The sequence below is a fragment of the Pristiophorus japonicus genome, chromosome 16 (assembly GCF_044704955.1).
Source record: "Pristiophorus japonicus isolate sPriJap1 chromosome 16, sPriJap1.hap1, whole genome shotgun sequence".
Classification (NCBI taxonomy): Eukaryota; Metazoa; Chordata; class Chondrichthyes; family Pristiophoridae; genus Pristiophorus; species Pristiophorus japonicus.
Window position 1 is genome coordinate 75,999,480 of NC_091992.1, and position 25,078 is coordinate 76,024,557.

The following is a 25,078-nucleotide window of genomic DNA, read 5'->3' on the forward strand; positions in this document are numbered from 1 at the left end:
TGCTCCTTATGAATGAGCATCAGGTCCAGGATCTCGTGTGCTGTATTCAAAGGGGTATTACAGGGAGGACGCGTGTGTGGGCAGGAGACTTGCAATGTGTTAGACTCTGGATTTTGAAATCTGAGACTTGAATTTAAATTCAGCCCAAATTGAGGGGGTGTCATGTTCTGGCTGTTGTATGTGAAATGAGTTTAGGCAGTGTCGGCCCAGCTCCTACAGTGTAAAGAAACCAACACAAAACAGCCCTTAGTCTGGTGTGGAAAAAGAAATGATCTGATTAGTGCAGTCGGGAGTTATTCCTGGGGGGGTTGTGATGCAATTCTGGGGGGAAGCACAGAGAGCTGCGCTCTGCTGTTTCTGAATCAGGAGTGCTTGACGCTGACACAGGATGCCCGGAATGGAAAGTGTCCTATTTGTTTGCTAGATTTGCTCGTGGTATTGCCGTTGTGAATATTCCTGCACTGCTTGAAGGAACGTCAGTGGTCAGCAGATACTGCACTGATCAAACACGTACCCTGCAGTGCAGGAACAACTAGGTCACCTCCACAGTACGCATTGCAAGTTTAGCTGCAACACTTTGAAGGGTATGCCTCAGGATACTTGGGATGTCATTGCCCAAAAAAGAAGTCAGGAGATTGGTCAGATAGAATCTTGCCCTCTGATCCTCTTTAGAAAGAATTCACAGTTATAACAGTAGAGGTCTGGACAACTTCTTACCAAATGGTCATGTCCAAGACAGTAATAGCAAACCTTCACCTGGTTAACATGCAGAACCCGGAAGTACTGCACTCCTTCCATTGTCTCGAATTTCACGCTGTAGGGTAATGACTTCACCCCCTCTGGGAACTGCACTTTTACATAACGGGTTCCATCGACTACCCGCGTTCCAGGATAGTATCTCCTCTTTATTACTGAGCAAACTTTAATGTCCCATGACTCCAACTTTTTTATCAGCACATCGTCCTCAACATAAACCGGCAGGTTTAAGAATGAAATCACCACCTCTTCAGAATACAGCAAAGATACATCCAAGTCCTTCTCACCAACCTTCAGGCTCAGTAAAAGTCTTTCCACCTCCTCTCAGCCACTGACCGTCACTTTGAATCCAACATTCGGCTTTGGTTGGCAGGCAAAGCAACTTCCCTCATTGCAATCCTCATGTACTGCCTGGATAATATCCCAAGCTTCCATCTCCTTATCCAGGCAGTGAACCACCACTGTGGTTTCTTTTCCAACCTCCCGGGGTCCCAGCCCAAATCTTTGGGCCTTTTATTCTTCCTTCTCAAGACATTCTCTCCCCTGGTTAAATTCACACTGGGAGCATTGTCCTCTGAGGGGCCCGGCACTCCAGGCCCCTCAGCAGCCTCTGACTAATGTTTATGGGCCAAAAAGGCCCTAAAATTTGAAAAAAAAAAAATTCACCACCAACTTTTTACAAACTCACTCCAACTCCTGCAATAATCAGCAGTACCTGCTCACTCCTAGCCCCTCCCACCGAGAGAGTGCTGCCCACTGAGCCACAGCTTGCACTGTACGAGACATGGCATACTATCATTCCTTCAAGTAGGCTCGCTACTGGTTGGTGCTATTTGTAACACACCCACATTTCATGGCAAATTATGGACTCTCACATTGAATTCACGCAGCACTCACTCAGGACAGTCAGAAATCAAATTAAAATGAAAACACTAAACTGAGTACATGAGATTGCATTCAAGGCTGTTCCACCTGTAACTCATTCAACCCTCTGGAGACACTTTATAGAAATTGCCAGAAATCGATTTAGTTTCATGACAATAACTAAAGTGAATACATTCACTAACAGGGTAAATATTGTGCTGCAATGCTTTCTGAAATGTTTGCCACTCTTTAGAATGTGTGAAGGTCTTTGAATGTTTGGAATTTCTCGTACATTCGGAGCATTCGGTCCATTGCTAAACCCTGCAATCTGTCAATGGCAATTGGTGAAATCGATTAATTTAATGTATTTCCTGCAGAATCTGCAATTGACTTCTACAATGCTTGAGGCAGATACACACAGGATAGATACAAAAGCAAAAGGGTCGATGACCCTTCGTCAGAATAAAATGTTCGTCAATTGTGGCGCTGCATATAAGGTGTAGTGTGGTGTTGAGGAGAACATAATTCAGTCCACATGTTCTTATTTTTATATTTCTATTATAAATTCCTATCTTTGTATTTACAATGGAAACTTTCTATGTAAACATGTCACGCTGTAATTACACCCTCCTGCTACTGGTGACACTGCAGCGCCCCTACCGATGGAAGAATGTCATTACAGTTTGACAGGTTGCATTGTAAATGTGGACATTGGAGTTTATAATGGAGGAAGTCAACAGGAAGCGACGAAGCCATAAGATTTAATATATTATAGGGATCATTTTCAGGCTATGTGCCAACCTTGCCCATATTGGGGAGATATCTGTGATTTTCTGTTCATTAAACTCACTGGGCGTAAACATTTCCGATAGGCCTTGCCTGCAGACATGGTTTCCTCCATCGTTAGAAAACTAGCCCCGAAATTATTTTGGTTATGTATCAGTGTTTTTTACATACACTACATTGGAATGATCTAACGACGTATTGTTATTCCCGAGTGCTAGATTTCGATTGCTTTAAATAATATAACTGCTCACTGGGCTAATTCATCCACAGGTCGGCGGGCGAGCTCAGGACTCAATGGTTGTTTCATGTCTGGATGAGGATGCTGGTGCGCCTATCCTCCTCAGAGTCAACAAGCTCCCCGCTGGAGTGGAACTAACCAGTGGGAACCTGTTCAACCTTCGCCGTCTCCAGGCCAGGTCCAAGACCACCCCAACCTCTGTCGTTGAGCTACAGAACGCCTGCGTTTGTGCACATACAGAGGCAGGACTCCAGGACATAGTCGACGTATTTACTGAGGCGTACGAAAGCTTGGGCCTTACACTAAACATCCGTAAGACAAAGGTCCTCCACCAACCTGTCCTCACCACACAGCACTCCCCCCAGTCATCAAGATCCACGGCACGGCCCTGGACACCGTGGACCATTTCCCATATCTCAGGAGCCTCCTATCAACAAGAGCAGGCATCGACGACGAGATCCAACACTGCCTCCAGTGCGCCAGTGCAGCCTTCGGCCGCCTGAGGAAAAGAGTGTTTGAAGACCAGGCCCTCAAAACTGCCACCAAGCTCATGGCCTACAAGGCTGCAGTAATACCTGCCCTCCTGTATGGCTCAGAGACATGGACCATGTACAGCAGACACCTCAAGTCGCTGGAGAAATATCACCAACGATGTCTCCGCAAAATCCTACAAATCCCCTGGGAGGACAGATGCACCAACATTAGCGTCCTCGTCCAGGCTAACATCCCCAGCATTGAAGCACTGACACACTCGATTAGCTCCGCTGGGCAGGCCACATAATTCGCATGCCAGACACGAGACTCCCAAAGCAAGTGTTCTACTCGGAGCTCCTTCACGGCAAACGAGCCAAAGGTGGGCAGCGGAAACGCTACCAGGACACCCTCAAAGCCTCCCTGATAAAGTGCGACATCCCCACTGACACCTGGGAGTCCCTGGCCCAAGACCGCCCTAAGTGGAGGAAGTGCATCTGAGAGGGCACTGAGCACCTCGAGTCTCAACGCCGAGAGCATGCAGAAATCAAGCGCAGGTAGCGGAAAGAGCGTGCGGCAAACCAGACTCCCCACCCACCCCTTCCTTCAACGACTGTCTGTCCCATTTGTGACAGAGTCTGTGGCTCTCATATCGGACTGTTCAGCCACCAAAGAACTCACTTCACCAGTGGAAGCAAGTCTTCCTCGATTCCGAGGGACTGCCGATGATGAAGATGATATTTCATGTTTACCACCTCACTTATCAATTCCCCTCTAGCTCTTCGCACACTGTCAGTGTCTGGTACAAGTCTTTGATTTCTCTCTTTTTGTCTCCTGCGTGGATCACTTCCGCCCTTTAACCTATAACACTGTTCAGCTGAATGTCCAGCTCAATTCTACTCTGAGAAGTATCACCGGTACACTTTTATCGACACCAACACCTTGGCTCCCCGTGCTTGCAAACATCGCACCACCACACCTACACCACGAATATGCAGTCTCCAGAGAATACAACCACCACACCAGCAAAGACATGCCGATCCAGGCCAACTTGAACCACCTGCCATCAACCCGTCTCAAATCTAGAAGGCCATTTTAGACCATCGCCGAAGCCTTTCAGCGATCTCCCCTCAGCCTCGATGACCAACGGCGAAATGCTTGGAAGAACTGTGACATACGGAATGGATTCCTTACAGAGGACCCCACAGTACAACCGGAAGGATCAAACCTTCCTCGCAAACAGTGGACAACCATCAACCGCCTCAGAGCTGGTCACGGTCGATGCTGCCACCTTCTCCATAGGTGGGAGATTAAAGCCTCCCCATCATAGAAACATAGAAAATAGGTGCAGGAGTAGGCCATTCAGCCCTTTGAGCCTGCACCGCCATTCAATAAGATCATGGCTGATCATTCCCTCAGTACCCCTTTCCTGCTTTCTCTCCATACCCCTTGATCCCTTTAGCCGTAAGGGCCATATCTAACTCCCTCTTGAATATAGCCAATGAACTGGCATCAACAACTCTCTACGGCAGGGAATTCCACAGATTACCAACTCTCTGAGTGAAGATTGTTTCTCCTCATCTCAGTCCTAAATGGCCTACCCCTTATCCTAAGACTATGTCCCCTGGTTCTGGACTTCCCCAACATCGGGAACATTCTTCCCGCATCTAACCTGGCCAGTCCCGACAGAATCTTATACGTTTCTATGAGATCCCCTCTCATCCTTCTAAACTCCAGTGAATAAAGGCCCAGGTGATCCAGTCTCTCCTCATGCAACGGTGGAACTCCTAATCAGACCCTGGAGCACATCATTGAGCATGCCCTCAGAGAGAATTCGCAGGCAGCCTACACAATATCCACGCTGTTACACCGGAAGCTTTGGCCTGGATATCCGACTTAGATACTGACGTTTAGTTTGCTTTGCTACTACCGTATGAAAGAAGAAGACCTATAGCACTTTACGGGTCAGTAGCTATCTATGTGTGCGGTTGTTGTGTGTGGCATAAGTTTTAATATATTTGTTGAATGTTTAATATATTTAATCTGTTCCTTCTTGAAAGCTGTTCACCTGAAATATCTTCAGCTCTGAGGAAAGCTTTGTACCTGAGATGTCGACTGTCTCAAGTTTTCTCGACGGAAGCTGGTTGACCTCCTGAGTGTCTGCAGTGTTTTCTGTTTCTGTCAGCACTGTCTGTTCTTGGTGCCCATCCTGTACCGCACAGCTGCTATGGAATTCATGTTTAGACACTGAATATTCCAAGTGCTTCTTATAGCAACACAGAATATATCTTTTTTAAAGAGCCACTGATGTCAGGAGTTCCGGTCTTCCAAGCCAGAATTTGCTGGCTGTGAACAACCTTCATGTTGTTCTGGGGGGAAGATACTTTCGTTCCTTTCTCTCTGTTATTGTTTTAATTTGAGTGTTGGACTCCCCCTATTTTTCATAAACATAGGTCTCAAGCCAGTGGTCTTTGTGGGTCCATGTGGATTTCCTTTATACTGAGGGTTTATTCTGGGAAGTGTTTGAGAACTGAGTTCCAGATTTAATCACTGGGACTTTTCAAGCAACATGGATACCTGGCAGGATCATTTGGTGAAGCAATGTTCTGGCTTCCTTTAATAGGCTTATCTTCAAGAATTTCTGCCTTCCTGGCAGTAATTGAGCCCCTTTCATTTAGTAAAGTAAATCACGTCTTTTTCCCATTTCCGCATCGTTGTCCCTGAGTCCCCCGAGGATCTATCCTTGCCCCCACCCCTCCATCCTCCTATTGGTCATCTACATTCTTCCCCTCGGCGACATCATCCGAAAACACGTTTGGTTCCCCATGTACACTGACAACACCCAGCTCTAGCTCACCACCATCTCTCTCGGCCCCTCCATTGTCACTGATTTTGTTACGTATGTAATAACTCGATAGACTGAATATTGTAAACTAACACAGGTACAAACCTGGCTCTGCTTTATTAGGGCCCAAAGTGAACACATTACAAAATGGCTTGCCGTTTATGCCTGGGCTGCACATACGTGAGCACAGCCCAATGACCTCCGACAATGGTGCCACCTGGTGACTAGTAACCCCAAGCATACATACATGACAATATCCTCCCTTTAAGATATTAGTAACAGTCTTTTTACAAATTGAGACATTCCGGGGCTTTCCGCTCCCGAGTTGATCATCTCAGTTCAACTCCAGCCTTGGGTGAGCGTTCTGAGTCTGTTATGACTGGGGGCTGGGTAGCCGATCTGATGGGAGTGACAATGACCATGTCAGGGATTGAAAGTCCAGATTCATTGATGACAGCGGAGTCCTCTGATGACTGACGGTAAGTTGGTTAGTCACTGATTGTGTCTTCCTCAGACTGTTCCGGTTCATCCGTGTGCTGCAGCTTTATCTGATCAACATGTTTCCTGCATGTTTGCCCATTCTTGAGCTTGACAATAAACACTCTGTTACCCTCCTTGGCTGTAACAGTACCGGCGATCCACTTGGGACCTTGACATAATTTAGTACATACACAGGATCGTTAACAAAAATGTCGGGTGACACAGCAGCGCGATCATGATACCACTGCTAACTTTGACATCTGTATTCAACATGATCATTCAAGTCAGGGTGGACAAGAGAGAGCCTGGTCTTGAGACCTCTCTTCATCAATAGTTCAGCAGGGGGACCCCGGTAAGCGTGTGGGGTCTTGTCCTGTAACTAAGCAAAATGCTTGACAAGCAAGTCTGCAGTGAACTTTGAGCTACACATTTCATACTCTGCTTGCTGGTTTGGATTTCATGCTCTGTGTGATCACTAGATGCGGGTTTGAATGGTGCTGACCTCACATGTTTGATACCATTGAGTTTCATGAATTCTTGAAACTCCAGACTAGTGAAGCAAGCTCCGTTGTCGCTTACAACGATGTCGGGCAGAACATGAGTGGCAAACATGACACGTCGACTCTCAGTGGTAGCTGTGGATGTACTGGATGACATGATTATACACTCTATCCACTTGGAATATGCATCCACCACAACTAAAAACATCTTTCCCAGGAAGGGACCTGCAAAGATGATGTGGATCCTGGACCATGGTTTAGATGGCCACAACCGCAGACTCAGCAGTGATTCCGCTGGTGTTTTACTTAGCTGCATGCAAGTGTTGCACTGATGCACACATGATTCCAGATCAGAGTCAATTCCAGGCCACCATATATGAGACCTGGCAATGGTTGTCATCATGACAATACCGGGATGAGTGCTATGTAGATCATGTACAAATTTATCTCTGTCTTTCTTAGGCATAACAACACGATTACCCCACAGTAAACAATCTGACTGAATGGATAGTTCGTCTTTGCGACGGTTGTAAGGTTTGGTCTCATCACCCATTTGCTTGGGTATGGCAGACCAATCACCACTAAGGACACAACGTTTCACAACCGATAAAATCGGGTTCTGGTTGGTCCAGGTTTTAACTTGTTGAGCCGTGACAGGGGTTCCTTCACTTTCAAAAGCATCCATAACTAACAGTAGGTCTGCAGTTTGTGGCGTCTCCACCTCCGGTGTGGGCAACGGCAGACGGCTCAGTGCATCGGCACAATTCTCGGTGCCAGGTCTATGGCGAATGACATAATCGTAGGCAGATAATGTCAGCGCCCACCTCTGGATGCGGGTCGATGCATTGGTATTGATACCTTTGTTTTCCGAAAACAATGAAAAAAGTGGCTTGTGATCTGTTTCCAGTTCAAACCGAAGACCAAACAGGTACTGATGCATCTTTTTAACCCCATACACACAGGCTAATGCTTATTTTTCTACCATGCTGTAGGCTCTTTCCGCCTTTGACAAACTTTTAGAAGAATATGTGTAGTTTACCCGACTCATTAGCTTGTTGGAGCATGAAGCATCACAGGCCAATACTAGACGCTTTCACGGATCATAATGTACCAGCAGCTTGTTAGAGCTAAGCAGATTAGTAGCTTTCTCAAAAGCTCTGCCTTGAGACGCACCCCAAACCCAGTTGTCGCCTTTTCTTAGCAGCATGTGCAGTGGCTCTAATAAAGTGCTCAATCTAGGTAGGAAATTACCGAAGTAGTTGAGTAGAGCAAGGAATGAATGCAGCTCCATCACATTCTGAGGCTTGGGTGCATTTTTTGATGGCCTTGGTTTTCGAGTCCATAGGCCTGATGCCGTCAGCAGCAATTTTCCTCCCCGGGAATTCGACTTCCGGTGCCATGAAGACGCACTTCGAACGTTTCAGTCTGAGTCCCACTTTGTCCAGATGATGTAGAACCTCTTCCAGGTTGTTCAGATGTTCGGCGGTGTCACGACCTGTAACCAGGATGTCATCTTGGAACACGACGGTTCTAGGGACGGACTTTAGTAGACTCTCCATGTTCCTCTGAAATATGGCTGCAGCCGAGCGAATTCCGAAAGGCACCTGTTGTAGATAAACAGTCCTTTATGAATTTTGATGCACGTAAGTTTCTTCGACCAGCTCCTGTGTCATGTAGGCCGACGTCAGATCCAGTTTGGTGAATGACTTCCCCCCGGCTAGCTTTGCAAACAGGTATGCAGCCTTCGGTAAAACTGGTATTAATCCTGTTTCAAAACTCAGTTGATTGTAAACTTGTAGTCTCCACAAATCCTAACAGTGGCATCATTCTTCAACACAGGAACAATGGGGCTAGCCCATTCGTTAAATTCGACCGGTGATATGACCCCTTCACGCTGGAGTCTGTCCAGTTCGATTTCAACCTTCTCTCTCATCATGTACGGAACCGCCCGAGCTTTATGATGGATGGGTCTTACATCAGAGTCCACGTGGATCTGCACTTTGGCTCCCGTGAAATTGCCGATGCCTGGTTCAAACAGCAAGAGGAACTTGCTCAGCACTTGAGCACATGGAGTATCATCCTCCGTCGACAATGCTTTGATATTGTTCCAATTCCATTTGATTTTTTTCTGGCAAATTCCTGCCGAACAGCATTGGACCATTTCCTGGAACAATCCATAATGGTAAATCATGAACCGCACCTTCATACGACACCTTGATTACTGCACTGTCAATCACTGTTATGAGTTCTTTAGTGTACATACACAAGTTGACATTGACTGGACTCAGCTTAGGCCTCACAGCTGTAGTATCCCACAGCTTGTTGAATGTTCTCTGGCTCATAATTGATTGACTCGCATCGTGTCCAATTCCATCAGTACCGGCACACCGTTAAGTTTCACATTAATCATTATCGGTTGGCACTTTGTTTAGAATGAATACGGTCCATAAACTTCCTCCTCTAGCATCTCAGATTGCATATCCGGATCTGCGCTATACTGGTCATCATCCTCCATGTGGTGTGTCGCGGCACGCTTGCTCAGTTGTGGACACATGCACTGGAGTTGCCCCCGTCTCAAACAGCCTTTACAAATGTACTGTTTAAACCGACACTGATGAGGCTGATGATTGCCCCCACAACGCCAACACGGTGAAATCGGATTCATTCCCGTTGGCAGACTTTGACCAGCCACAGGTTTCACATATGCAGTCGAGTAGGCCCTGCCATATGCAGCTCTGCCAAACGATGATACAATCTTGTTTACAGTACTTGCCAAGTTCCGATTTTCTGATGATATCTGCTTTAAGTGTTTGTCCGTCGTTATGCATGCCTGGACAATTGTGATGGCCTTGCTGAAGTCCAGCGTTTCCGCCGCCAGTAGCTTACGCAGGATCAGCTCATGGTTGATGTTGATTACAAAGAAGTCCCGCAACATGTCTCCCAATGCATTTTCGACCTTACACGGTCCAGCTAGACGTCTTAGGTCGGCAACGAATTCCGACACATCCTGGCCCTCAGAACGAACATGCTTATAGAATCGATATCGTGAGATAATGATGCCTTCTTCTGGTTTGAGATGATCACGTACCAGAGCACACAATTCCTCATAGTCCTTGTCCGTTGGACTTGCAGACGAGAGAAGATTATTTATGAGTCCATAGATTTTCAGACAGCAAACCGTGAGGAAGACTGCCCTGCGCCGAACTGCATCAGTGGGTTTCTCAATTTTGTTTGCCATGAAGTACTGGTCCAGGCGAGATAAAAAATCTGCCCAGTCCTCTCCCTCCATGAATCTCCAAGTGTGCTCATTTTTGCATGTGAAGGTTCTTAAGTTATCTTGTCGCCAAATGTTATGTATGTAATAACTCAATAGACTGAATACTGTAAACTAACACAAGTACAAACTTGGCTCTCCTTTATTCTGGCCCAAAGTGATTACATTACATGATGGCTTGCCTTTTATACCTGGGCCGCACACACGTGCGTACAGCTCAATGACCTCCGACAGTGGCGCCATCTGGTGGCTAGTAACCCCAAGCATACATACATGACAGATTTGTCACGCTGCTTGTCCGCCATCCAGTCCTGGAGGACCCAAAATTAAACATTGAGAAAGAAAGAAAGACTTGCATTTCTATAGCACCTTTCACGACCACCGGACGTCCCAAATGCTTTACAGCCAATGAAGTACTTTTGGAGTGTTGCCACTGTTGTAATGTAGGAAATGCAGCAGCCAATTTGCAAACAGCAAGCTCCCACAAACAGCAATGTGATAATGACTAGATAATTTGTTTTTCTTGTTATGTTGTTTGGGGGATAAATATTGGCCCAGGACACTGAGGATAACTTCCATGCTCTTCTTCAAAATAGTGCTAAAGGGTTTTTTACGTCCACTTGAGAGGGCAGACGGGGCCTCAGTTTAATGCCTCATCCGAAAGACGGCACCTCCGACAATGCAGCACTCCCTTAGTACTCATTGGAGAGTCAGCCTAGAAATTTTTTGCCATTGTCTTCAGCCCCCGCCACAAAGTCCAATTCTTAATCACCGACTGCATCCCTCTCCCCAGCCACTGTCTCAGGTAGAACCAGACTATTTGCAACCTCAGCATCCAATTTGACCCTGAGCTGATTTTCCGACCCCATATCCTCTCCATCACAAAGACTGCCTATGTCCACCTCCGTAACATTGCCTGTCTCCACACTGCCTCAACACATGTGCTGTGAAACCCTCATCCATGCTTTTACCTCGCATCTCGACTATTCCAATGCTTCCCTGGTTGGCCTCCTATCTTCCACCCTCCATAAACTTAAGCTCGTCTAACACACTGCTGTTTGTATCCTAACTCTCACCAAGTCCCATCACCTCTGTGCTCACTGACTTACATTGAATTCCAGTCCACCAACACCTCCATTTTAAAATTCTTATCCTTATGTTCAAATCCTTCCATGGCCTCCCTTCTTCTTATCTCAAGGAGGATAAGATGAAGTAGGGTGGGAGGAGGCTCATGTGGAGCATAAACACCAGCATGGAACAGTTGGGCAGAATGGCCTGCTTCTGTGCTGCGAATTCTAAGCAATTTTACTAAGTTTCTCCAGCCCTACAACCCTCCAAGAACTCCACATTCCTTCAGCTCTGGCCCCTTGTACATCCCCCACTCCCTTCCCCCCACCACTGGTGGCTGAGCCTTCAGCCACCTAGGCCCTAAGCTCTGGAATTCCCCCTAAAACCTCTCCACCTCTCTTTCCTCCTTTAAGACGATCCTTAAAACCTACCTCTTTGACCAAGCTTTTGGTCACCTGTCCTAATATCTCCTTCTTTATCTCAGCGTTAGTTTTTCTCTTGATTACACTCATGTGAAGCACCTTGGGATGTTTTCCTATGCTAAAGATGCTATATAAATGCAAGCAGTTGTTATTATACATTTCATTTGATTTTTTGTTTGTTTTGGAACAAGGAAGCGACACTATCCTTCAAAGAGTTAGGTCAGAGCCTCAGTCTCCACTCATGACCAAGAGGCCAGGAAGGTGAACTCCCAGACTGCAGCTCTTCCGTCGGCTTACAATAGGAAGCTGCCTTGTCTCCTACCATATGAAGAAAATGCTTACAATCCACTCAGTTCCTGCCCCTGAGGGGTCAGCCCCAGTGAAACCCAATGACTGGGTATCTTGCATCCCTCTGCTCTGTATTGTCTCCCATTCTACCAAATAACAGTGCTTTCCAACACTCCCTCAGATTCCTAATGGACTATTCTCACTGTCACTCCCACAGATTCCCAATGGACTGCCTCTCTGTCATTCCCACAGATTCCCAATGGACTGTCTCTGTCACTCCCACAGATTCCCAATGGACTGCCTCTCTGTCACTCCCACAGATTCCCAATGGACTGTCTCTCTGTCACTCCCACAGATTCCCAATGGACTGCCTCTGTCACTCCCACAGAATTCCAATGGAATAACCCCAGCCATATATCAATCTGCTTCCCATTATATCAAATTGTATAGAACTGCAATGGACCAAACCCAGTTCCATTGGGAAGGAGTCTAAGGAGTTGGAATTCTGTGCAATGGACGTGAATGGGAGCAGGCCACTGGAATTCTGTGGGAGTGACAGAGATCGTGGTCCATTGGAATTCTGTGGGAATGACAGAGATCGTGGTCCATTGGAATTCTGTGGGAGTGACTGAGATTGTGGACCATTAGAATTCTATGGGAGTGACAGAGTTACAATGCATCAAGCTGCTTCTCACTCATTGCACAATATAGCATTTATTGCCGAAACTCTTTACCATTGCATGGAATTCCAATAAAGTCAAACTCATTCTCATTCACACCAACAGTGTTCCAGTGGATCGAATTTCTCCCATTCACTTCCATTGTACAGAATTCCAACTTCTTAAACTTCTTCCCATTGTATAGAATTGCAATGGACCAAAACCTTTCCCATTCACTCCCACAGAATTCCCATGGAGACTTCTTTTTTCATTTGGGATTGAGTTACTGACTGGTCAGTGGGATTCTTTGCTGGACCAAGCTAAAACTATTTGCATTTCCCCTCTCTCGCCCCATAATCCTGTAGCTTCCTCTGCTTCAAACATTCATCCACGTTTCCCTTAAAAGTCGCAATGGTCTCTGCCTCAAGCACTCCCTATGGCAACTCATTCCGTATCCCGGCAATCGATCGTGTCAAGAAATTACTCCTCACTCTCTGAATGACAATTTCAAATTGATGACTCCTCATTACTGACTCCCCAACCAAAGCAAATAGTCTTTCTCTATTCATTCAGCAGTGGTTACGGTAGCATAGTGGTAATGTTACTGGTTTAGTAATCTAAAGGCCTGAATTGCTGATTCAGGCATGAGTCTAAGTCCCACCATGGCCCCTGGGGAATTTAAATTCACTTAATTAAATAAATCTGGAATGAAAAGCTAGTATCAGTAATGATGACTATGGGCCCAATTTTGGCCATGACTTACTCTAATTTTTTTTAGAGTAAGTTGGTTTTTCTAGCATAAGTTAAAAAATGGCATTTTCCCCAATAAATTTGCTCAGTTAGGTACGATTTTTTTAAAGTTCAGTTTTTTTTCAAAAGGGGGCATTCCCAGCCACTTACGCCAGTTTTGGCCATTTATGCCACTTTGGCCAGCTAAAACTTACTCCAAATCGACTTAGGTCAGCTTATGTGGCCAGCTCTGAAAAACATTGCGAGCAGTTAAGAATTTGGTGCAGGTTAGTACATTTAAAGCACCAAGACTTACAAAGCACTAAACAAAGCACAAAAAGTAATAAGCAATTAGTTAACAAATAAAAAATAGAAGTCCTACCTTTATGCCAGAAACAAGTTTTTGTTTAAAGTTCCCCACCCATCCCCCCCGATCAAAACACTCTTCCCCAACCCCCAATCAAAACTCTCCTCACTAAACAAAGCACAACCATCAATAAATAAAAAATAAAACTCAAGTTCTACCTTGCCCCAGGAAGTCAGCGGGCCGGCCTGCTGGTGCAGGAGGCCACTCGGCCGGGGATAGGGGCTGCGAGCTTTGGGTCCTGCTCACAGCCCGCAGGACACGCTAGGAGGGCGAGGAGCATGCGCGCAGACTCCACTGTGCATGCGCAGTATTCTCTGCGCTGGACTGTTGCTCCGCCCACCCACAGCACTATGTACGCCACACTGGGACACCGGAGACTCGGCAGAGTGGGCAGGATGGGGCCACTTTTTCGGCATCGTTTCCAGCATGCAAAGTCGCCGCATTTAGGGTAAGTGCGCCGAAAAAAGGGGTTGGGGAAAATTGGGCCCAATGAAACCCATCTGGTTCACTAATGTTCTTTAGGAAAGGAAATCTGCCGTCCTTACCTGATCTGGATATGTGACTCCAGACCCACAGCAATGTGGTTGACTCTTAACTGCCCCTCTACAGTTCAAGAAGGTGGTTTACCACCACCATCAAAATGCTCCATAATTTTAAAAAACCTCGGCTAAATCTCCTCTTAGCTTTCTCTGTTGCAGTCGACCCTCCACTCTTCCCTCTCTCCCTCCTGCTCAGTACCTGCTTCTATATTGGCCATCCTGTAATGGGCTCTGAGGTGTCTCCCTGTACATGAGAAATGCTGTTTCGTTGTAAACAGTAGAACAGATGTCAGTCGCAGCAATATCCATCAGCACATTGCTTGAGAGAGGGAAATCTTCATCGTCACAGAGGAGGATACATGAAAATAAAGCTGGGACAGGACCCACAGGCTCACCAAGCGCACCCCATCCAGACATGGTACACATGTGACCCACCCGCTAAACACGCAATCTCCCGGGGGAGGCAAAAGACCAGAGCTGAGGTCAATTAAGGGAATGTTCTGGAAAACTCTTCTCCAATTCATTAAGGGAATCCAGTGTAAATCCAGAGACTGCAAGCTCTCCCGAATCCTCACAACGCACCTGCTAAAACTGCAAATGAGGGGTCTGGACAGAGTAGATCAAAAGAAACTGTTCCCATTGGCGGAAGGGTTGAAAATCAGAGGACACAGATTTAAGGTGATTGGCAGAAGAACCAAAGGCAACACGAGGAAAGACTTTTTCATGCAGCGAGTGGTTAGCAGTTTAGAATTCAGTAAAAAAGGACCAAGAGATTAAGAGGGGAAAATAGAGTATGAGAGTAAACTTACAAGGAACATAAAAACCGATTGCAAAAGTTTCTACAAGTACATAGAAAGAAAAAGATTAGTGAAGACAAATGTAGGTCCTTTACAGACAGAAATGGGAGAATTTGTAATGGGGAACAAGAAAATGGCAGAACAATTAAATAAATACTTCGGTTCTGTCTTCTCGGAAGAGGACACAAATAACGTCCCAGAAATGCTAGGGAACCAAGGTTCTAGTGAGCAAGAGGAATTAAAGGAAATGATTATTAGTAAGAAAATAGTGCTGGAGAAGCCAATGGGACTGAAGGCAGATAAATCCCCAGGCCTTGATGATCTGCATCCCAGAGTACTAAAAGAGGTAGTCATAGAAATAGTAAATGCATTGGTTGTCATCTTCCAAAATTCTATATAGATTATGGAACAGTTCCTTCAAATTGGAGGGTGGAAAATGTAACCCCACTATTTAAAAAAGGAGGGAGAGAGAAAACGGTTAGGCTGACATCAGTAGTAGGGAAAATGCTGGAGTCTATTATAAAGGATGTGATAACGGCACACTTAGATAATATCAATGGGATTAAACAAAGTCAACATGGATTTATTAAAAGAAAATCATGTTTGACAAACCTACTGGAGTTTTTTGAGGATGTAACTGATAGAATAGATAAGGGAGAACCAGTGGATGGAATGTATTTGGATTTTCAGAAGGCCTTTGATAAAGTTCCACATAAGAGGTTAGTGTGCAAAATTAAAGTACATAGGATTAGGGGTAATGTATTGGCATGGATTGAAAATTGGTTAACTGACAGGAAACAGAGTAGGAATAAATGGGTATTTTTCAGGATGGCGGGCAGTAACTAGTGGGGTACCACAGGGATCAGTGCTTGGTCCCCAGCTATTTACAATTTATATAAATGATTTGGATGAGGGAACCAAATGTAATATTTCCAAGTTTTCTGATGACACAAAACTAGGTGGGATTGTGAGTTGTGAGGATGATGCAAAGAGGCTGCAAGGCGATTTAGATAGGTTGAGTGAGTGGGCAAACACATGGCAGATGTAGTATAACGTGGATAAATGTGAAGTTATCCACTTTGGTAGGTAAAATGTAAGGACAAAGTATTATTTAAATGGTGATGGCTTGGGAAGTGTCGATGTACAGTGATCTGGGTGTCCTTGTACACCAGTCATTGAAAGCAAACATGCAGGTGCAGCAAGCAGTTAGGAAGGCAAATGGTATGTTGGCCTTCATTGCAAGAGGATTTGAGCACAGGAGCAAGGATGTCTTACCACAGTTATGCAGGGCCTTGGTGAGACCGCACCTGGAGTATTGTGTGCAGTTTTGGTCTCCTTACCTAAGAAAGAATATACCTGCCATAGAGGGAGTGCAGCATAGGTTCATCAGACTGATTCCTGGGATAGCAGGACTGTCATATGAGGAGAGTTTGGGTCGACTAGGTCTGTATTCATTAGAGTTTAGAAGAATGTTGGGATATCATTGAAACATATAAAATTCTGACTGGGTTGGATGGACTGGATGTGGGGAGGATGTTTCCCTGGCAAGGGCTCACAGTCTCAGGATACGGGGTCGGAAATTTAGGACTGAGATGAGGAGAAATGTTTTCACTCAGAGGGTGGTGAACCTGTGGAATTCTCTACCACAGAAGGCTGTGGAGGCCAAGTCACTGAATATATTTAAGAGGGAGATAGATAGATTTCTAGAAACAAAAGGCATCAAGGGTTATGGGGAAAAAGCAGGAATATGGTGTTGAGATAGAGGATCAGCCATGATCATATTGAATGGTGGTACAGACTCGAAGGGCTGAATGGCCTACTACTGCTTCTATTTTCTATGTTTTCTATGTTTTTTTCTATGGAATGCCTAAAAGAGTGGTGGAGGCAGATTCAATCGTGGCTTTCAAAAGAGAGTTAGATAAGTATCGGAAGGAAAAATATTTGCAGGGCTCTGGGGAAAGAGTGGGGGAGCGGGACTAGCTGAAGTGCTCTTACAGAGAGTCGGCACGGGCTCATCAGGCTAAATGACTGTAATATTTCCCAGTTGGTTAATGGTTCCTGAAGATTGTTGTAACATTGATAAAGAAAGTGACACATCCAGAATGTGTGGCCCACAGCACCTTGCGTCACATTCAGCAAAGCTCGTGAGTCCAGTCTGTCCCATCGATACAATCAGTTAAAACAATGAGAGCAAGGCCATGTTAGGTTAACTTGTGCCTCTTCCAAAACAGGACCTGTCACAAAAAATCCAGACAAGCGTGCAACTTCACAGTGCATGAAACTCATCTAACTGACACAAGCAGGGGATTCATTACTTTGAAGCCAGTTTTCCAGTCCCTGTATTGTATCAAGCCAACACTCCAGGCTTTGACTATTATGTGAAACAGTGCAGAAAACAGAATTGGCCCACAGTACATGTCGCATGTTATGAAGCGAGTGAGGGATGGGATCCGGATCACCAACCCAGAGCCTGAAACATTCTCTTTTTCATAATGTATGAAACAACAGTTATATCATTGCATCCACACCACTGCATCCACATCTGTGTATTTATCACTGAGTCCATATCAATGTGTCCATATCTGTATCTCTATCACTATGTCTATATCACTGCATCCATATCACTCTGTCCATATCACTGCATTCATATCACGCTGTTCATATCACACTGTCCATATCACTCTGTCCATATCACTATGTCCATATCACTCTGTCCATATCACTCTGTCCATATCACTCTGCCTATATCACTCTGTCCATAACATTCTGTCCATATCACTCTGTCCATATCACTCTGTCCATATCATTCTGTCCATATCTTTGTCCATATCACTCTGTGCATATCACTCTGTCCATATCACTGTCCATATCACTCTATCCATATCACTCTGTCCATATCATACTGTGCATATCACTCTGTCCATATCACTGTCCATATCACTCTGTCCATATCACTCTGTCAATATCACTGCATCTGTATCATTGCATTGTTGATTTGTGACACATTAAATTGGTCAAACTGGTTAGTAACGCTGGCTTATTTGTTGTGCATTGAAGGTGAGAGGAGCTTCAGATTGTAAACTCTGTGTCTCCCATACCCCAGGCCTGGAGTGCTGTCAATCCACAGATTCCCCAGTAATGTCAGACCTCATTCTGCTCCCATTCTGGTTGGTCTCCCTCAGAGTGCTGCCAGATACCAACCCCTGCCCAAATGATACCAGATCAAAAATCTCATCCCCACCTCTGAGTGTTTAATGAAATTTAATCCAGAGAAGTGTGAAGTAATGCATTTGGGGAGGGCTAACAAGGAAATGGAATACACATTAAATGGTAGTACATTGAGAAATGTAGAGGAACAAAGGGACCTTGGAGTGCAGGTCCACAGATCCCTGAAGGTAGCAGGCCAGGTGGATAAGGTGGTTAAGAAGGCATACGGAATGCTTGCCTTTATTAGTCGAGGCATAGAATATAAAAGCAGGTGGGTTATGCTTGAATTGTATAAAACACTGGTTAGGCCACAGCTGGAGTACTGCATGCAGTTCTGGTCACCACATTATAGGAAGGACGTGATTGCAGTAGAGAGGGTACAGAGGAGATTTATGAGGATGTTGCCAGGAGTGGAGAATCTTAGCTATGAGGACAGATTGGATAGTCTGGGTTTGTTTTCCTTGGAACAGAGGAGGCTGAGAGGAGACCTCATTGAGGTGTATAAAATTATGAGGGTCCGAGATATAGTGGATAGAAAGGGCCTATTTCCCTTAGCAGAGGGGTCAACAACCAGGGGGCATAAATTTAAAGTAATTGGTAGAAGGTTTAGAGGGGATTTGAGGGGAAACTTCTTCACCCAGAGGGTGGTGGGGGTCTGGAACTCACTGCCTGGAAGGGTGGTAGAGGCAGAAACCCTCACCATGTTTAAAAAGTACTTAGATATGCACCTGAAATGTCATAACCTACAGGGCTACGGACCTAGTACTGGAAAGTGGGATTAGGCTGGATAGCCTCTTGTTGGCCGGCACAGACACGATGGGCCGAAATGGCCTCCTTCCATGTTATAAACTTCTACGATTCTATAATTCTATGTATATATGGTAATGTTTAAATGGTGATGCAATGTGTATATGCTATTTGCATACAATGTGTATATGGCGATGTCTATAGGGTTATGTGTATACAATGTGTATATGGTGATCTCTATATGGTGATGTGTACAGGGTGATGTGTATAGGGTGATGTGAATACAATGTCTGTATGGTGGGCTCTATATAGTGAAGTGCATGTGGTGATATGTATAACCAGAGGAATATATTGTCCTTCTACTCATGTCCATCTCCTTTTCTAAATTAAAAAAAAATGTGCTTTTAGGTTTTTATCAGTCTCCCTTGTGGCAATGGTGCTCCCAAGCTTATTATTGCATTCATTTGTATTTCTTTCTTCACAACTACATGCACCCAGAGTAGTGTGGACACGCAGGCAATTCCAGGTAGAAATGGCAGATTCTCTTCCCTGAAGAACATGCGTGAACCAGTGGTGTGTTTTGTGAAAATCCAGCATCACCCATGATCTACTGTGCTGATACATTAGATGTGGATAACTGTGAATAAAGCCTCTGCTAATTCAGGTGACTTTGGGGTTCCCACCTGCTTCATTGCTTGTCATCACCCCAGACTTCCAGCCCTGATGTTCATTTTGGGATTACATCTTGTACCAAGAATGAGCCAAGACATAACTAGCTAATCAATAATGGCTCAAAATTATAAATAGCTAAAGCAATTAAAAACTGATTCATTGCAACAGACAAACATAGTTCAGTTGCACCCAATGTTGCTCCCCTCCAATGGTGCATAGTGTAGTGGCTTTGAAAAATATTCAGAGGAGAGATATGAGAAAGATTCCTATCAAAGAACCTTAGTTGCAGAAAGGCTTAAAGTACTGTATCTATTTACTCTAGAGCAGAGTAGACTTTGTGGTAATTGGATAGAGGTATATAAAATAATGGTTGGATATTGCGCACATTGATAGATTATTCCAGTATGGCAGATTGGGGAGAACCAGAGGACATGCATTTAAACTAAATAAGAATAGGAATAGGCTGGATGTTAGGCAGTTCTGCTTTTCCCAGAGAGTCATGAGTCTCTGGAATACATCACCAGCTGTTTGCTGGGTGCTGTCACTCTGTATTGCCTTTAAGAGGGAGTTGGACTGCAGCAGAGATCGCATCATATAGGAGGTAAGTGGATTAAGAGACAACACTTGGTCCATGTGATCACGTGGACTGGTTTCAATCACCTCAGGGGGTCAGAGGGAGAAGAATTTTCCAAGGTACTTTTTTTCTCTTATCGGCCCTGGGTTCTTCTCTGTCTTTTTGCCTCTCCCAGGAGATTATATGGCTGCTTGGTGGGGGGAGAGGGCAGGGGGTGCTGGTGAGGGTAGGAAATGTCTAGTCATGATGCTCCAGTCCTTGGGTTCATGTGGGCAATCTGCACACCATCAATTTGTCCTCAGAGTAATTTTATAGAATCATAGAATCACAGCAGAGAAGGAGCCATTCAGCCCATCAGGCCCATGACAGCTCTTTGAAAGAGCTATCCAATTAGTACCACTCAACTGCTATTTCCCCATAGCCCTGAAAATGTTTCACCATCAAGTATTTATCCAATTCAATTTTGAACATTACTATTGAATCTGCTTCCAATCCCTTTCAGGAAGCGTGGTCCAGATCACAATAACTCGCTGCCAAAAATAAATTCTCCTCATCTCCCCTCTGGTTCTTTAGCCAATGATCTTAAATCTGTGTCCTCTGGTTACCGACCCTCCTGCCACTGGAAACATTTTCTGCTTATTTACTCCATCAAAAGCCTTCATGATTTTGAAAACCCCTATCAAATCTCCCATTAGCCTTCCCTGCTCTAAGGAGAATAATCCCAGCTTCTCCAGCCTTTCCACATAATTGAAGATTCTATTAAATCTCCTCTGTACCATTGACATTCTTCCTAATGTGTGGTGCCCAAATTGGACACAATATTCCAGCAGAGAGCTAAACAGTTATTTATAAAGGTTCAGCATAAATTCCTTGCCTTGTACGTTATGCCTCTCTTTATAATGCCCAGGATCCATATGTTTTTAACAGCCTTATCAACTTGTCCTTCAAAGATTTCAGTACATATACACCCAGGTCCCTCTTTTACTGCACCTGCTTTAAAATTGTACCATTTAGTTTATATTGCCTCTCCACATCTCTCCTTCCAAAATGCATCACTTTACACTTCTCTGCATTACATTTCATCTGTCATGTGTCTGCCCAAGTCCAGGTCATTTATAGATATCACAAAGAGCAATGGTCCTGTACCAACCCCTGGGGAACACCACTGTACACTTTCCTCCAGTCTGAAAAACAACCAATTACCACTACTCTGCTTTCTGTCTCTTTTGTATCCATGCTGCCACTATCCCTTTAATTGTATGGGCTTCAGTTTTGCTAAAAAAATCTATTATGTGGCACTTTATTAAAAGCCTTTTGAAAGCCCAGGCAGACATCGACCGCAAAACCCTCATCAACCCTTTCCATTACGTCATCAAATAACTCAATCAAGTTTGTCAGACACAATTTGCCTTTAACAAATCCATGCTGGCTGTCATTTATTAACCGATGTTTTTCGAAGTGACAATTAATTTTGTCCCAGTTTATCATCTCTAAAATGTTCCCCACCACTGACGTTAGGTGACCGGCCTATAATTGTGGGTTTTATCCCTCTCCCCTTTTTTTAACAAGAGTGTAACATTTGTAACCTTCCAGTTCTCAGGCACAACTCCCATATCCAAGGAGGATTGACAGATTGGTGCCAGAGCCTCTGTTATTTCCATCCTTACATCCTCAGCAACTTAGGAAGCAACCCATCGGGACTGGGTGACTTTTCTACTTTGAGTATGTAGTGCCTACATTGTAAGTACCTCCTCTATATCTATTTTTATCCTATCAAATGTTTTTACTTCTGCCACCTTTACTGTGATATTGGCAGCATCCTCTTCTTTAGTGAAGGCAGATGCAAAATACTCATTTAGTACCTCAGCCATGCCATCTGATTTATTTTTTGTTTCCAAAGTGGCCCCACCCTATCCTTTTACTATTTATATGTTTATAAAAATACTTTAGTGTTCCCTTTGATGCTACCCGCTAATCTTTTCGCATACACTCTCTCTGCCCATGCATTTCCTTGCTTCAGTTCTCCTCGACACTTTCTGTTTGAAGAAAGTTAGTGTGCCTGAAGGAGTCCTATTTCCTGAGAGGATTTATTGTATGATCCGGTGCTGTTCTGCCGGTGCTCATTCCGCAGCTGCAAGTCTTCCTATAAGTGCCCTGGGACGTTGTACCACGTTGTCGGCGCTAAATGAACGTAAGCTCTTGTTGTTGCTGCTATCAATGCTAAGGGTACTCACCTTATGCATCAGCTCCTCATTGTAGTAAATGTTATTGGCGGAGGAAGGCGTGTAGCCATCTTCCGTGTCCGTGTCCATCGCAGAAGACCCGTAAGCACTGTCTGGGCAGTAGACCTCTCCGTCAGGGGCACCCTGTAACTCTAGCCTAGGTTCCATCGCCTCTTGTCCTTTAGAGGCGAGTGGCACCAGGGCTCGGGAAGTGGGCGAAGATCTGGGCGGCAGGTGGAGGGAGGGTTTCCACTTTCAGCACCGCGGACAGCTCCCTGGGCACTCGCAGCCACTGTGGATCGCGCAGTTCAGTACAATGGAGAGCGCCCGTGGGCTCCGGCAGGGGCTTCAGCACCGCGGACAGCTCACTCTCCTCCTTTCGCCTCTCAGGCCTGAAGTTGCCTTTGGAACAACCCGACCAAACGGGTGGGGGCGGGGAGATCTTGGGCACTCAGGGAAGTGGCAACGAGTTCCCCCCTGAAACCTGCCCAATTCAGCAGCCGCCTTCAAACCTCCGCCTCCCGCGGCTCCACTCCTTCCTATCGTCGCTCAAATGGGCGGACAAAAAGGGCAAGAATACGTCGTGACGTCCAACGCAACGCTGATTTGCCACAGCCCAGCCCAAAAGTCGTTCCGAGCGCTTCTCATCGCCGTCTCAGGGTAGCTGCACCCCACCCTGAACCCGAAGTTGAGATTATGCACAGGACGCTGCAGCAATGCGGATTGCAACACGCACTTTTGTTTTCACACGAGTAAGAGGAATAGGAGAGCGTGCAATAGTGCAGAGTCACCAGCCAGGAGCAGGGCTCTGGGTTTTATGAATGGAGACCCGGCGCATTGACTCCCAGTGGCAGGACGGTACTGATTGACACATGAGTCACTAGGTTTTAGTGCAAGGTTTAAGGCCATGATTTAGGAGTATCCAAACGCATTTTTACTGCAGGATGAGTCATTTGCAACCCCCCCCCCCCCCCCGCCCCCACTCCACACGCCCACAGGCAGCCCAACAAATGTCCCAGATTTAACTTCGGTTCTTATAGGGTTTAATATTGACATATTAAATGCTGCAGAGTTTGACAACTTTTGCTCAGGTGACAGCTGACATGTTCTCATAAGTTTTTGGAAGTATATGAAGGGGTGCAGGGATGTGGGTGCACAGTGTTAGGGGTTGACCCCAATGGTGCAGTCGGGTCCGCATGATCTCTGGTATGTTGAGTTCCTGAATGTCAGCTGTGCAACTGGGCTGTAAACTGAGCGGATACCGAGCAATTGGCCCCAGGGAGAATGGGGAATATGCCGAGAATTACCCCAGGCCTCATTCATAAACCTCTGGTTTCACAGGATCAGTGCAACATAAGAAACACGAATTTTAGGAAGCAGAAATGAAGGACATTTGCATAGATCAGCGCCACCTGCCTCCCTTCTCACCATATTGCTCAAACCCTGCTCTCCAGAAATGCATCTAATTGGCTCACTGTCTGCCTTCCTGGGAACGTATTCTATAATTAAGACTTGAGAGAAAATTAGGGGCAACCTTTGTGCTATAGCTGGTAGAGAAAGAAAGGAGATGGACATTGCATCTAGGTTGGACTCAACCCCAAGTCTAAAAACTTCATTGTTGTGAATGTATCTTGCAGCCTCCCTTCTATAGCTATTTTATGACTATTACAACGCTGGAGTGCAGCAGTGAATTTGAGGACATCCGATAGCCTATATTTCCTCGAATTTAGAAGAATGATCGGTGATCTCATTGAAATTCTCATATTAATCTCATATCAAATACTTAAGGGATGTGACAGGGTAGATGCAGGGAGGATGTTTCCCCTGGCTGGGGAGTCTAGAACCAGGGGTCACAGTCTCAGAATATGGGGTCGGCCAATTAGGACTGAGCTGAGGAGAAATTTCTTCACTCAGAGGGTGGTGAATCTTTGGAATTCTTTATCCCAGAGGGCTGCAGAGGCTCAGTCATTAAATATATTCAAGACAGAGATTGATGGATTTTTGGACACTAAAGGAATCGAGAAATGGGGATAGTGCAGGAAGGTGGAGTTGAGGTCGATCAGCCTTGATCTTACTGAATGGCGGAGCAGGCTTGAAGGGCCGAATGGCCGACTCCTGCTCTTATTTCTTATGATCTTATGTTCTTATAGATGTTTGGGAGACAGTTATTGCTGATTGCCTTTGAATACATGGCCACAGAAGAAATATAATTGCTCTACAAGTCACAAATAATTAATTGATTATGAAGCATTTTGGGATGTCATGAAGATGCAACATTTTTTTAATTCTACCTATTTGTAATACATGACAAAATATCTAAACATTTAACAAATCAACATTTCAAAACTTCTTTTGTCCCATATGCACAGATACCCAAAAGCTATCAGGAGTGAATGCTCAGATGAATAAAGCAAGCTCTGGGAATGGAGCAAAACTCAAGCCCCAGGCTTAAAAGAGACAGTAGGCCTTTGGGGTATAAAGTTATTCAGAAGATTTGTAGAAGGGCAAGGGCAATTTCATGGGTAAGTTAAAAGGTTCTTTGTGAATGATTTAAGTTTCTAGTGTTTGTTATG

General features: G+C 45.1%; 1 protein-coding gene across 1 annotated transcript in view; it reads right to left on the reverse strand.

Moving 5' to 3' along the window:
- Positions 1–22,673, reverse strand: part of LOC139226602 (ras-related protein Rab-37-like) — a 261,132-nt gene extending 238,459 nt beyond the window's left edge. The window contains exon 1 of the mRNA XM_070857461.1: positions 22,518–22,673. Within this exon, the coding sequence (XP_070713562.1) occupies positions 22,518–22,673 (156 nt within the window). The remainder of the gene's footprint in view (positions 1–22,517) is intronic.
- Positions 22,674–25,078: the final 2,405 nt, after the last annotated feature.